We start from the raw sequence: 14719 nt of genomic DNA on the forward strand, positions 1-14719 counted from the left end.
ATTTGAAGTTGATTAATTAAAAGATTTTATCCTTTCAATTTTCATTTATTTAAAATAATTTTTTTTAGGTAAATATCAACAACTAAATGATTTCGGGGTATAGCGTGTCACATGCATCACATGAGTATATGCACTAGTATAAATTTCAACCATATATATATATATATATATATATATATATATATTAGAAAACTCTAAATCACAATAAAAGAAATAAATAATATTACATACAATCACATTTGAAGTGAGATTCGTGTCTCACTTCTCCATTTATAATGTTCTACTTTCCTTCTATGATGATTTCAATCAAATGTATACTTTAGTGTCTCAAATCATGTGTAAGATATTCTTTGTACCATTTTGCTGCATTAGTTGGTATACGCTTGAGACTATCATTAAAGTCAATATGATAAAGACCCCAATTTCCAAAATAACCCGCTTGAAATTCAAATGTATCAAATGCCGCCCATAAAAAATAACCTTGAACGTTTACGCCATCACTATCAATTTAAACATAGAAAAATATTTAAGATGGGTCATACCGATATTTTTCAAGTTTTATTACTTTAAATTTAATTGAGTTTTTATATTAGATATATTTAGAACCAAAAACAATAAGTACTTACACTCAACAATATACTTTTGAAAAAATTAAAAAACATTAAGAAATTGCATAAAATTTATTGTCACACAATTTAAATGATTACATAGTCATTCAATTATATTTTAATACAATGTCAATTTATTTGATCATATTTTAAACTATCTCAACACAATATCCAAATATGAACATAACTGAGTAACTATGTAAAACCACTTTTTTCTATCAATTCAAAATCATTGACCTTTATTATAATTAAACATGTTAGAATTTTATTTCAAAATATTCTTAAATCAATTCATAGTAAAAACAATACAATATAGTTAAGAAATATTTTTGAATTTTTTATTACTCTCTTTACACAAGTAAGAATGTTAATAATGTATGTGATATATAAACATTATATAATAAATAAAAGGTCCTCACAAAAGCAAAATCAGATCATACATAAATAAAATATATGTGCATGATTAATAACTAAGAGGAATACATTCAATTTTAAGAATAATCAAATGTATCGTGATACATTTATTTACTATCCATATAATTTTATGGATAAGTAAAAGTGACTTACTTTATTGCCGTCTTAGTAACATTTAAATGTACGGCAACATAAGCAATTCGGTGTTCGTCCTTTAATGGATTTGAGATTTTTGAAGAAGCAATACCTACATAAATATGATTTCATAAAAATTTTACTGATTAATCTTTTAGTACCATAAATTATAGATATTAGTCATAATATTATAAATATGATTAAAAAAAAAGTACCACCAACCATTTTCAGTGACGTAGACTTTAGGATTTTTGTACTTTTCCTTAATATAGATTAAGAAATTATATAATCCTTCGGGATAAACATTGTTCCAACCATATTGATCCTACAAGTTATTAACATTGAACAAAAATTAAAAATATCATAATTATGCTATTCTCCTAACATATGTCATTATTTTAAGTTCTTATCATTATTTTCTCACCTTGAAACCAAGGATTTTTCCTTCTGCATCAGAAGCTGCAATTATGAAGTAATGACAAAAAAAAATAGTTCATAATTAATCAGTACAATTTATTGTAAACTTACATGTAAGATAAGAATAATTTGATTGGTGCAGAATTTGTGATGTCACCTTAATTGACTTTTTTTTACAACGATATATTTTGTGTACCATTTTTTCTTGCTTAAAAGTAGAATTTAATTTAAGAAAAAACTTACCTTCTGAAACTGCTAAAGCATCATAATTGTCCGCCATAATCTTGGTTATATTTGGTTCGTGTCTAGCAAAGTGAGAAGTATAATAATTTATCCCTATAAAATTTGTGCTTCCTTTTAACATACGTTTCTCCTTTTTAGTAAATTCTGGTAGCCTATTCCCCACCAACTCTTTCATTATTTTTGGATAATCTCCATGGAACACGGGATCTAAAACCCTACACATTGAAATATAATGTAGCTAAATATTTTTTTTTATATGTATATGTAATTACCAATTTAAAGAAGATATATAAAATTTAAATATAAACATAACATTGAACTTGTGATAATGCTGTTAGTAAGGTAAGCAAAACAGACTAACCATCCCCAATAGAAATCCATTAGTCTTTGAGCAGCAACCACATCTTCTGGGTTAGAACTGTAGGGAACATACCTTCCTGATGAAAGAGCAAGTCCAATTTCTCCCCCTTGTATTGCCTATATCAAATATTCAATAAAAATTAACAATAATTTATTTCTTATATATCATTCTCCTTATTTTATAGACCTTTAATTAATGTTACTAATTGCCAATGTATTTTTTTAAATTTAACTAAATCAAATGTAACTATTATTATTATTATTATTTTTATCAATGAGTTGTATTTCATTCACTATGTTGTGAATCTCAATTGTTAATCTACATATATTTTAAGCTAACATTCATACTATATATATATATATATATATATATATATATATATATATATATATATATATATATATATATATATATGTAAAATAGAATACCTAAAATATGTCTTACTTGAAATTTTATTGTGTATAACTTTGATGTTGTAGCATGGGCAAGAAGAAAGTTATGAAGTAGAGTATATACTTGTGTACATATTTTAGTACTTGTGCACGCTTGATCAGTAGATAAATTATCAATATTGAACATGTATTGAACTATAGCAGTGAATTCTGCCTCATTGATTGTAGTCCAATGTTTTACTCGATCTCCATATGTTTTGAATAAGAGCTTACTATAATCCTTGTAATATTTTCTGAAATTTATTTTTTACATAAATAATATTAGCATAAATGTTTAAATTCCATTATCTGGTGTACACTAACTTTAAGGTTAAATAAATTAATCGAAAATAAAATATCAAGAGGATATGATATTAAGAAAATTTACACAATGGAACGATTTAAGAAGCCACCATGTTTTTCTTTAAGAGCTAACGGGTAGTCAAAGTGCATGATACCCACAAAAGGTTCAATACCTACACATATAGTAAAAAAAATGGATAATGTAAAAAGCGCAAAAAAAGTGTATGTATTTTATTTTTAATAAAATACTCGTTAAATCTGATTATTACAATGAATTTTAGATACTTCGAACCATACCATTTTTGAGTAATTCATTAATCAAGTTGTTGTAGAAGTTGACACCTTCTTGGTTTATACCTCCTTCCAAAGTTCCATCTACATAATCGATCATTAAAAATAAACAAAAAGATAAATGTATTAGTATTATTAAGTATTTCAGGAAAATAATATATTATATCCCTAATTGTTGGGCATTTGAAAATTATTATTTTTCTCATATCTTTAGTACCAATAACAACAAACATCAAACTTTAATTTCGGGAAGAAAGACAACACTATGGAGAATCATTTACAAAATTAGCATAAAGGTAACATATTATAGAATAACCAATGTATTTGGTCGGTTTATAGACTAGATACATTGATTATTCAATGAATCTAAAAAATGAGTTGTCTCTTATATACAGGAACAAAGGTAGTATAACATATTATATTCATTTAAATCGAGTATAGAAGAAAAAGAGCTAAAATATCTAACATTTAAAATGAAAAAAAAAATTAAAGAATAAATTTAAAATCTATAAATAAGTCGGTGGAATAAAAGTATAATCTAGCCAACTTAAATATATGAAATTCTCTTTGTATTTATAGATTAAAGTATCTAAATTTTGTATCTTAAGAGGAAAAAAATATAACACAAGCTTAAAAGACAAAAGTAAAACCTAAAAACAATTTTAATGAGCAAAATTATAATTTATAATTTTAAAAAATCATAAAAAAATGAGATTCCTTGCTTAATTTCCAAATTCAAACTTTGTTTAATATTCTCTGCTTCAGATATTAATTAATGATGTGATGCAAAATAAATATAAAGATCGAAATAAAGTAAAGAAAATTACAAAAATATGTTAGGAGAATATAATTTATACTCAAACACAACTTATTTTAGACTAAAAGATATAAATAAAAGGAAGAACCAAAGCACAAAACATAACTCAAATGTTTCGTTACTTATTATTCTTCTTCTGAGAAATATGAGAGTGTATTTGATATTTTTTATTTTATTTTAGATGTTAAAATATATTATTTTAGTTTTAAAAATTACTTGGCAATATTCTACTCCAAGAGATGGACATTCGATAAGAATTTACTCCAAGCTTCTTTAAATGTTGCACGTCCTCCTACAAGATCATAAAAATTAAAATAATGAAAATAAGTTCAAAAAAATAATTATTCTAAGGTGTACAATTTTTAAAAAATTTATTTCTACATTGTCAATCTATTATGTTTAATTAACAATAAAACTGATGTTGTTTCTACTTAATACTATGTAGTAAATAGAGCAATAATGTAAAGTCGGTGTTTGGAGACTTGGAGTCAAGAATTCCAACAAAAGATGGATGTATGCTTACTTTCATCAAAATAATAATTAACGTATAATATTTGAAAATAAAAATCTAATTTCTATCCAAAGAGAAAAAAAATTCAATTCAGATTTAGTGAACTCACCTTATATCGTTTATAATGTTCAATTTTTGATGAAAAATTATCAGCATCTAAATATCGACCTATTTGTTAAGAAGAAAGAAAAAATTGTTATTGTTAATCATTATAACAAAGTATTATATTCCAAGATGAATAGAAATAACCAAATGACAATACTACATATTTCAAGAAAAATAGAAAAATAAAAGTTAACCACCAAATGAAGTTCAAATTTTATAAGAGATTGATGTAAAATGACAGTGTCACCTTTCATTATAGTAATTTCTATAATTTGTTAAAATTTGTTTTCCATTACATCTATCAATTTTATTTGATAATTTAATTTTGAAAAACTTTTGGTCAATTGAAGTTTTGTTGAATACTAGTACTATGAAAAAGATAAAATAGCATTAAATTATTGAACATCAGATAACATACCTAGTAATATATTAAAGTACCAAAGTATTTACATTTGTATTCTTACTATAAGTATATGTTTCAAACCTTTGTTTTGTTCAACTATATCATCCCAGATTCCAAGTCCTCTTCCTCCTTCATGAGACCCTCCTTCAATCTGATGTTACCAAAGTTTTTTTAGTAATACGGTAGCTTTTGTAATTTCAAGCTATTAAATATCTTTTTAATCATAGTTGGTACTATATGTCTATGTGTATATGACTTTTTAGAATGCACCTGAACGGCAGAAGATCCCGTACCAAACAAAAATCCATGCGGAAATGATTCTCGATTTGGAAATTTTGAAGAATTTAGAAATTTTAATATAGAGGCATATGGATTATATGTATTTCCTTCTCCAATCTACAAATCTCAACAACAACAACAAAATATGTTAACACAAAAAAACTAAAATTAAGTAATTATGACTCAATCAATATTATTGTATATATGGATAAACTAATTAATTTAATCAGAAGCACCTGTGAAATAGATAAGTCATATTTGGTTGTCATATGCCTGTGAAATAGATCTGCAATCGTAAAATAATATAACCAATTATGACAATGTAAATAGTTAAATAATTCATATTAGAAAATGAAGAGCACAAATATCATTGAAATTTTAAAGAAATTATTTGTATCTCAAAAAGTAGTATTTTCTCTATATATGTATAATTATATAACATTTTGAATAATTATTATGTATAACATGTATATGACTATTACTAAATTATCATTTGTGTATATTATGTTGACCTTAATTTAAATTTTTTATGATGAAATTATAATATTAATAAGTGATATTTCAAAATAAACAAATAAATTTATCTAACAATTTGAAAAGCATCTTATATTTAGGAACAAATAAATATTTAAAATTCTGAGAGATGAATAAGTAGATATAGAAGGAACAAATATTAACATGGTTTGATGAAGATAAAAGATTGAATTGAATTTTGTTTTACATATGTGTAATTTTAATTTTCCTAAAGTTTTAATGGTTTAAATTAAGAGAATTATTATCATAAAAATAAAAATATATACACCCATATGCTTGAGAAGGAATGTTGAAAACCAAAACAAGAAACAAGAGACAAGATTGTAATAATAGTTTTAGAAATTCTCAAAGCTGACAAAATCTTCATTTTGTGCAATGAAGAGAATGCCAAAATTTGATATAAAATTTAAAATTTTACTTTATTTATAGTTTGAGAAAATAAATAAATATAGCTTTCTACCCTATGACAAACTGTTAGACCACTTTCTAGATAAAAAAGATCAGACTAGTCTTTTAAAATATTTTTACAAAAATATATTATTGCGCTGTCTGAAATTACTTTATTTTTTTTGACCACACATTTATTTGATCATGATGAATACCAATATTACTATATTTAAACTTTCCAACAAAATAACATTTTTAGTTTGTTCTTTTATATAAACTATAGTTTGTGTGTTACAATTGTACAACATCACGTTAAAAATACATTTGCATATATTACTTTATTTCTAAAATAAATATATAAAAAAAGTGAGTAAATGATAAATTTATTTAAAGTATGTCATAAATAACTATGATCTCCACTTTCCCATCATCATCAACATCATCATCATTTCTTTAATTATTTATAGTTAACTTCACTTATTATTTTTAAATTATATTACTTGGTTACATAAAGATTAATAATACTTACGTTATTAGTATATTATAGAAGTTATATAACATTACAAGTATTCACCTTCGTAACTGAGGTATATATATTCGAATGAGAAATATTTTTTCATGTTATTTAATTCTACTTCATCCCATCACTTAAAACTTCTCATGTGTTTTGTCAAACTCTAGAGGTCAATATTTTTATTAGAACTCGATACTTATATTAAATTATCTATTAATAATATTAAGGTTTTTTTACCATGTTTATTTTTTCAAAGTAATAAAGTCCATAGAATAACTAGTCTGTTTGATGAAGCATTGAATGTGATCTAATCATGAAACCTTGTTAACACATAAAGAAGTTATTCTAAAATATACATAGTCAGGTTTTACTGTGAAGTGAAATAATGTAATACCCCGACCAGAAAAGATCTAAAATATCATAACTGAGATACTATAATAGGTGGCACCGATACATCAAAGAGCATAGAATTGACATAAGTATATGGAATTACATATGTTACACCAAATGTGCATACACATAAACCATTTCTAAAATATAAAAATACTAATAACACCCTGCACAAATCAAAAGATAAGGAAAGTCTTATTGCATCCATCAAATCATCTTGCCTTTCCCTTTATTAGCAACCTGTCTATCTGAAAAGATAATCAACAACATGGGGTGGGATAATACCATCTCAGTGGAGTTCTACCAATGCCACAAGTCCACTCAAGGTTGGGGTCATCTAGAACTACAAGAGATTCTACATGTTTTAACACTCATGTATCATAAAATACCACAAAATGGATCGAGGTATACTCATCCTCATACAATGTAAGAATGTCGATACACTCGCTCTAACATCCATGTATACTTCATGAGACCGTTAGCATCGTGGAACATCCACTTCCTACTATCATTTCTCATATCAATCCTAGTTTGATAGAATCGGGGAGTTTCTACTAGTCCGTTCCACTAAGGTTGGTCTTATGGTGCGACCTATCATTGTATACTCACTATCCCACGATACTTCTAAGTTTCCAAGATTCACTATTAGTTTACCTTGATTCATGTCCTAGGTTACCTAAAATCCCCAAAAAAATCTCAAAATCATTTATTAATCACAAACAGAAAACATATATATAAAATAATTATAACTCTTTATCGTAAGATAGATCCTTGATTTAACTTTCTAAGGCATCTGACTGTGCTCAATTGGAGTTACCAAACTCAAATTATGTTATTCTCAATTCTACTTCAAAATTTGTAACATTGTTAGTCGAATATAAAATAGTGGTAATCGACTACCACTCATCCAGATGTCAGATTTTCAAATTTAACACTAGTAATCAAATACTAATTAGTGATACTCGACTACCACTCGTACAAGAACTAAAAAGACAATTTTTTACTACATAAACTTGTATCCAAACAATCCCTAAGGTTCCTCTTTGCTACATACATTATTTTAAGGCATAATCCAAACTTTCAGGGGTAGGAAACAAATATGAACTCATAATCAAACTATCAAAACACAATCAAATCAATTTTTCAAACATGCAAACAAGCAATTTCATAACCTAAGATACCCATTTTCCCACATGAAACCTTAGGTTGAACTATCCCAATCATCACCTAAAGACCTAATTTCCTTTATGTTTATCATTTATTCATATAAGTTGATAAATCTTGAGTCTAAATGATAAAGACACATTTTCTTAAGTCAAGGTAAGGTATAAAGACATCATGGGTGTTACAGATAACATTAAAGCATTGAGACTATTATATGGATAAGCTAATGATTACATCTAACGAATCCTGGATAGAGAGTTACCAAGTCTTTATATAGGTATAAATACTATGAGTAATATTGATATTAGATTCTTCCTTCATGAGAATACTACATAAATTATTATGCAAGTTTCATAAGTTATTCTCATGGTGATAGTGGTGTATACTGCCCTTCGATCTGAAACCACTAAGGATCAGCGTAAGGTATAATGTACTTAAGTAAAATACGGAAAATTGTAAGGTACGATAGTGGAATTCATAACACCGTAATGTATGATGTACTTAAGTGAAATACAATACACTATAAGGTATAATATTCTTATTGGGCTTGTTCAACTTGTAGCCCATACAAGCAGTTATATAAATCGAACCCTTGTCCTAAAGTATTAGTTTCTTAACCAAAATTGGTTTGGGAAACCCTATTCGTACTTATCTCTCTCTAATTATTCATTAATAACAAATATTATTGAGATTGGAGGCACTATGTTCGTGTGGATTGAGTATAGGTGTTTTATTTTGTTCAAAAATCGCAGCCATTCTCTGGTTCTGTATCAATGGTTAATTTCCACAAGAGGTAACCATTATATCGTTGATCATGTACATTCGTAAGGATTAAGTTAAGGGTCATTTTTATTTTCTTCTCCGCATTTTAATTGTGATTTCCCTTCAAGTAAAGATCTAAAGTGATCACAAACATTTCATTATTATTCGTAATTCTCATTATATATAAGCATGTAACTCCTTGAAATCTTTAAGATTCTGACCTTTTTTTCATCAATAAAAATATTTCTAATGGGTTTTATATCATTCTAGAATTTTGAAAATATCAAATCATCCAAACATTAAAACTATTTATATTTGTCTTTGAAATTGTGTATCATACTCTATTTTCATCTTCATTCAAAGAGGAAAATTTTAATTTCTTTAAGAGAATAACATCTTAAACGTAATCTCTTTGCCAGAGATTTTTGGAGTTTTTTCTATCCTTTTGTTACTTATGATGTGGGAGATAGATTGTGGTTTAAAGTTGTTAGGTGGTGGGGTTGTGTAATTGTCGCACCTCGAAAAAATGGGGATACGACTACAAAGCGAAGCGCGATCGCACGCTCGCAATGATGGACTGAACAGAGTCGCCACCGAACTTTATTTATTCCCAAAAATGGGAAAGGGAAAATATCGATAAAACCCCTAAAAGAAAGGATAAGATACGGTCATCGCAACCAATATCAGGGTTCGGGAGTCGGTTACGCAAGGGGAAGGTATTAGCACCCCTCACGTCCGTTGTATTCAACGGGAACCATTAGGTTAGTTGTGTGCGTTAGTGTCAGTTGAAATATTAGGCTTTTCGAATTATTAGGTGGGAAAGAAAGAAAGGATGAGAAGAGAATGTTTTTGGATTTTTGACGAAGGACTAAACCTAAGTTTTTTATTAGTGGGCCTGATAAGATTTACGAATCCTGCTCCTACGTATCTCAAAAGAGAAATCAAGGCTTATGTAGTTCTGGGTAGAAAAATATTTGTTTGTTGGTCGATTTTAGCGAAAGCTACTTTGTGTCAAATCGACGAAAACATTGTTGGACTACCCAAAACAAGTGGAGAAACATTGCCTTGCATTGTTTTGAAACAAAGTACCTTTCGTTTGTGAAAAGGTTTAAGAGATCAATCGCACGACGACAAAGAAAAAAATTGATTGGTTTGATGTGTTTTGAATAATGGCGAGAACTTGGATGAGCGAGATATACATCTCGAATCCTAGTCTCAGGAGTGCACGGTATACACCATGTTCCTTTTCCATCTTTATTGAAAAAGTATTACGGTAGGAATTAGGTATTTTGAAGTTTGAAAGACGAGTACTTGTGACCTACAAGCTCTTACAGCTTGGGTCTAATACTCGGGACTACGTCTGGACATTCCACCCAGGCAGTGTGTTTCTTTCCAATATTGTTAAGAAAATGATTCGAATATTTACGAATGTTTTGGAGGGAAGACGGATATTTATGGCTTACAAGCTCTTACAGCTTGAGCCTAATATTCGGGATTATGATTGGATATTCCATCCAGGTAATCTTTTTCTTCCAACTTTATTAAGAAAAAGATTTGAATATTTGGAGTGTTAAAGAGAAGACGAATATTTACGGCTTGCAAGCTCTTACAGCTTGAGCCTAATATTCGGGATTACGATTGGATATTCCATCCAGGTAATCTTTTTCTTCCAACTTTATTAAGAAAAAGATTTGAATATTTGGAGTGTTAAAGAGAAGACGAATATTTACGGCTTGCAAGCTCTTACAGCTTGAGCCTAATATTCGGGATTACGACTGGACATTCCGTCCAGGTAATCTTTTTCTTCCAACTTTATTAAGAAAATGGTTTCGATATTCATAACTATTTTGGAGAGAAGACGAATATTTATGGCTTACAAGCTCTTACAGCTTGAGCCTAATATTCGAGATTATAACTGGATATTCCATCTAGGATAATCTTTTTCTTCACGTTTTATTAAGAAAACGATTTGAATATTAGAGTGTGGAAGGGAAGACGAATATTTATGGTTTGCAAGCTCTTACAGCTTGAGCCTAATATTCGGGATTATAACTGGATATTCCCTCCAGGATAATCTTTTTCTTCACGCTTTATTTAGAAAAAGATTTGAATATTAGAGTGTGGAAGGGAAGACGAATATTTATGGCTTGCAAGCTCTTACAACTTGAGCCTAATATTCGGGATTATAACTGGATATTCCCTCCAGGATAATCTTTTTCTTCACGCTTTTATTTAGAAAACGATTTTGAATATTGGATTGAAATAATCAAAGTACGGAGGTTTGAAATTATTGAAAGTTAAGTTGATGTTGCTTAAGAGCTCATTGTAAGAAGGCCCAAGAGTAAGCCATGTGAGGTTGATGGCGATGCTTAAGAGCAATCGACTTACAAGGGTATGGAAATGGGCTCGACGTCGAATCGAGAATCAGGTGATATTTATCATTATTATTTTTTTGAATGGTTTTTCTTTTTATCAAGGAAAATGAGATGATTTATCATGATCCTCACACATAAAAGATAAATAATTTACATAAATCCCAAAGAAAGAATAATCGCCTAAGTCATATTAAAAATAAAATAATAAAAAAATGAATAAACAATAGAAACATGTTATTTAAGTAGTAAGACTAGATAATTAAATGTGAGAATTAAAGGAAAATATGAGACAGTCAAAAATATTGGAGAACCAACACGACACAACTGAGTATCGAACCCAGGACCAAAGAGAAGGGGGATTATCTCCATCTCCACCAGGCCAAGACCTGCTTACTGCTAGATTAAGACCCACAAAAACTATGTTCTAACTGAAAACTCCCCAAGGGAGAAAACGAGAAAGGCCAAACATGGGCTAAGTTTGTTTAAGGCCCATGAACCTAAATCTCAACTTGGGTAGTTGAGGCCCACTTCAGCAAAGTCCAAGCGCGAAAATGGCAGGGAAGTACAACGGTCACATGGAAACTTGGACGAACGTAAGGGAGCGCCGAACAAAGCAGCCGACTTTGGGATTCGGAAAGGCAATGTAATTAATGGCCTTAAAGCCTCGATGAGATCCAAATAAAAAACACCAACAGACGGTGAGAATCATCACTTCCGCCTCAAATCTTCTTCTCTGCTGACCTCTCTGTTGTGTTTCCTGTTGTGTAGTGGAGGTTGTCCGTACGGAGGATGCTGGAGGTTTTTGTCTTCGCTCAAGCTGGTGGTCCCTCTCGTCTGCTTTTCCGTACCATTGGTAGTGACCAGGAGCTAAGGCAACTGTCCATGTAGTAGAGCGGGAATTCTAAAAATTGTCTGCTCAAGCTTAGTGGTCCCCCCTCAACTCTCATCCTAACTTTTTACCACAGGTAAATCACTATTGCGAAACCACTTGAGCATACGTTTTCTTGAATTAATGGTACATGGTCGTGTTAATTTCATCTGTTGCTGATACTTGCAGGACATATGTCACCGGGTTGAATTTCAGCTGAGGTTTGCAAGCGACATGATTTATTCGTGGGTTAAATTGGTGTCGGCGCGATATCACATAACTATTTTGACACGGTTCTGGTGTGGCTTCGTTGAGAGCAAGGACATCTGGAAGCTTTTTGCTTTTGAACTTGAGAATGTAGAGTCGGTTTTACTCATGGCAAACGCTCATTATTGGTACAGTCCACCGTTTGATGCGGCAAGTGCTTCTTATCAGCATAGTGTGCCGGCATTTGAGATGTTGAGTGCATGTCTCAACAAATCAGCCGCTGTTGGTCTGTGTTCAGGATTTTTCCTCAACATGCTCTTGATAAATTGCTTCAGTGTGGGAGAGTGAGCAATTGGCAATGGAGAAATAGCGGATCTACTTATTTTATTGATAACTTCAGCGTTGTCCGGAGCGTGAAATGCTGGTTGATATGCAACAATTTCAAACATGCAGCAAACAAATGATATGCCAGATTTATAACCATACGGCATGGGAAGGTCCTGAGCAGATGACGCAACATCGAGGCGTCCTACAATTGTTAACTGTAATGGCAATTTTCTTTCATCAGCCTCAGGGGAACTAGGCTCAATATTGTGTTTGTTGCAAAAAGGCAACCACTTCTTTGCAAACTCAACTGTTTCTGATAAGGCTTCAAAAGTCAGCATAGCTGAACCATCATCTGATACATAGCAGAAAACCTTGTCGGCAGGGTAATCAACGGAGAGTATAGACAAAACAGTATTTGCAGTGATAAGAGGCGGCTCCTTGAGAGGGTTCTCTGTACTGACGAAAACGTCAATAAAGGCCAACTGTGATGGTTCTCCGTCACGATCATATCTTATAGCAAGCCTGTCAAGATAAATCTCACGGTTAATGGGTGACCACTTTGGAAACTGATCCAAAATCCCGGATAACGCGAACCAAATCTCACAGATAGCTGATGTCAACCACAGTGGATATGCTATTTCATGGAATGACTGGACACTAGGGAGAACCGACATATTAATATGCCTTCTGATAATCCCTTCTACTTCCTTGAACAATTGGTCACGATCCTCCCAACAGTAGACACACTGAAGTGTGTGTAGGAGATTGTAAGTTTTAGAACCTTTCCTTCTGTCTTTGTTTTATTCAAAGAACTTTCTATCAGTAGCTTGCTTTCTTATGTTCCAAACTTGACATGATAGTAACGGTTTCGTAGCATGGTCTAATTATTATTATTGAACTGATGCGCACTTTATTTTTCTTGTTTGGAGACAAAACCCGCAGGTTTGAGGTATGAAGCATGGACATGTTCAACACCATTATGATAAGGTAGATCATTTGGCTTGATCTCAGCATCCGATACCGAAGCTTTGGGCAAACCATGAACATCCGAAGACAAATTCATGGCATTTTCAGAAGTGCTTGAATGAACTTGCTGCGTGTTAATAGTTTCCAGATCAGTAGATCCATCCCAAGCACGGGATACACAGTATTTTTTGTGTTGAATTATTCCTAGAATATTGACTTCAAATTCAAATTCTCTCTGATTCTTAGTGATTTTTCTTTTCACTGCAGCCTGACTACTATCTTTAGATGTTGCCTTTATCCACCTCCAGATTATCAAGAGTATATTGTCTCATCGAATTCCAACTCCTTTCCACAAACTGGACAGTTGTCACTTCTCTCCATCCACTCATAGATGCAGCTAAGGTGAAAATGATGAGAGCATTTTGTCATTATCTTGGAATTCTCTTTAGTGTATTCTTCAAGGCAAGTTGGACAGATATCCTCTTCTTCTGATGATGACGTGTAAACAAGCCCAACTCCAAGTGTGTATTTTGCTGATGAAAGTTCTTGATGCAGGCTTAGAACGGTATATCTTCAATTCATCTTCTCGGGCACATTCATTCCATTTGTCTGCTGAGTTCAGAGGCTCTGCATCATATGGTAAGGGCCTTGGAGGAGAACGGTACATGTCCGATGGAGAATTATCAAGTGATGCTGCAGATGTCATGGATGTTGTTCCGTAAAGAGATGAAGAAATTGAAAGTGCTTCGCCTCTTCGGAATATTGATGCACACGCATTCAAAAGATTCTGTACCAAGCAACTGAGACACATACCGTTCCTACACGCAGGATTATTTGGGTTCACATAATCTTCTACATCATCGCAGCTCAAACAACAGCAAACAGAGCCCACTATTTCAACCAGCTT

The 14719-nt window shown here is 30.8% G+C and overlaps 1 protein-coding gene and 1 pseudogene across 1 annotated transcript; both read right to left on the reverse strand.

The window, feature by feature from the left end:
* Window positions 1-319: 319 nt before the first annotated feature.
* On the reverse strand, window positions 320-6222 carry LOC127130863 (beta-glucosidase 13). The gene is made up of 15 exons (XM_051059824.1): window positions 6150-6222; window positions 5555-5604; window positions 5310-5435; window positions 5121-5190; window positions 4641-4687; window positions 4237-4312; window positions 3210-3287; window positions 2998-3085; window positions 2623-2863; window positions 2179-2294; window positions 1818-2032; window positions 1582-1616; window positions 1380-1482; window positions 1176-1269; window positions 320-500 (listed from the first exon to the last, which is right to left on the reverse strand). The coding sequence occupies exons 1-15, from the start codon at window positions 6217-6219 to the stop codon at window positions 320-322; spliced, it is 1590 nt and encodes a 529-aa protein (XP_050915781.1). The 5' UTR covers window positions 6220-6222.
* A 7866-nt stretch (window positions 6223-14088) lies between these two features.
* On the reverse strand, window positions 14089-14719 carry LOC127130864 (E3 ubiquitin-protein ligase At3g02290-like; annotated as a pseudogene).

This window comes from Lathyrus oleraceus, chromosome 3, assembly GCF_024323335.1.
Source record: "Lathyrus oleraceus cultivar Zhongwan6 chromosome 3, CAAS_Psat_ZW6_1.0, whole genome shotgun sequence".
In the NCBI taxonomy this organism is placed as follows: Eukaryota; Viridiplantae; Streptophyta; class Magnoliopsida; order Fabales; family Fabaceae; genus Lathyrus; species Lathyrus oleraceus.

Excerpts from the sequence above, each read along its gene's own strand:
- LOC127130863 (XM_051059824.1), bottom strand. The coding sequence starts at position 6,219 with ATGAAGATTTTGTCAGCTTTGAGAATTTCTAAAACTATTATTACAATC. Across the intron at positions 5,436-5,554 it reads ATGACTTATCTATTTCACAG|ATTGGAGAAGGAAATACATA; the intron begins GTGCTTCTGATT and ends TGAGATTTGTAG. Across the intron at positions 1,483-1,581 it reads GAAAAATCCTTGGTTTCAAG|GATCAATATGGTTGGAACAA; the intron begins GTGAGAAAATAA and ends AATAACTTGTAG.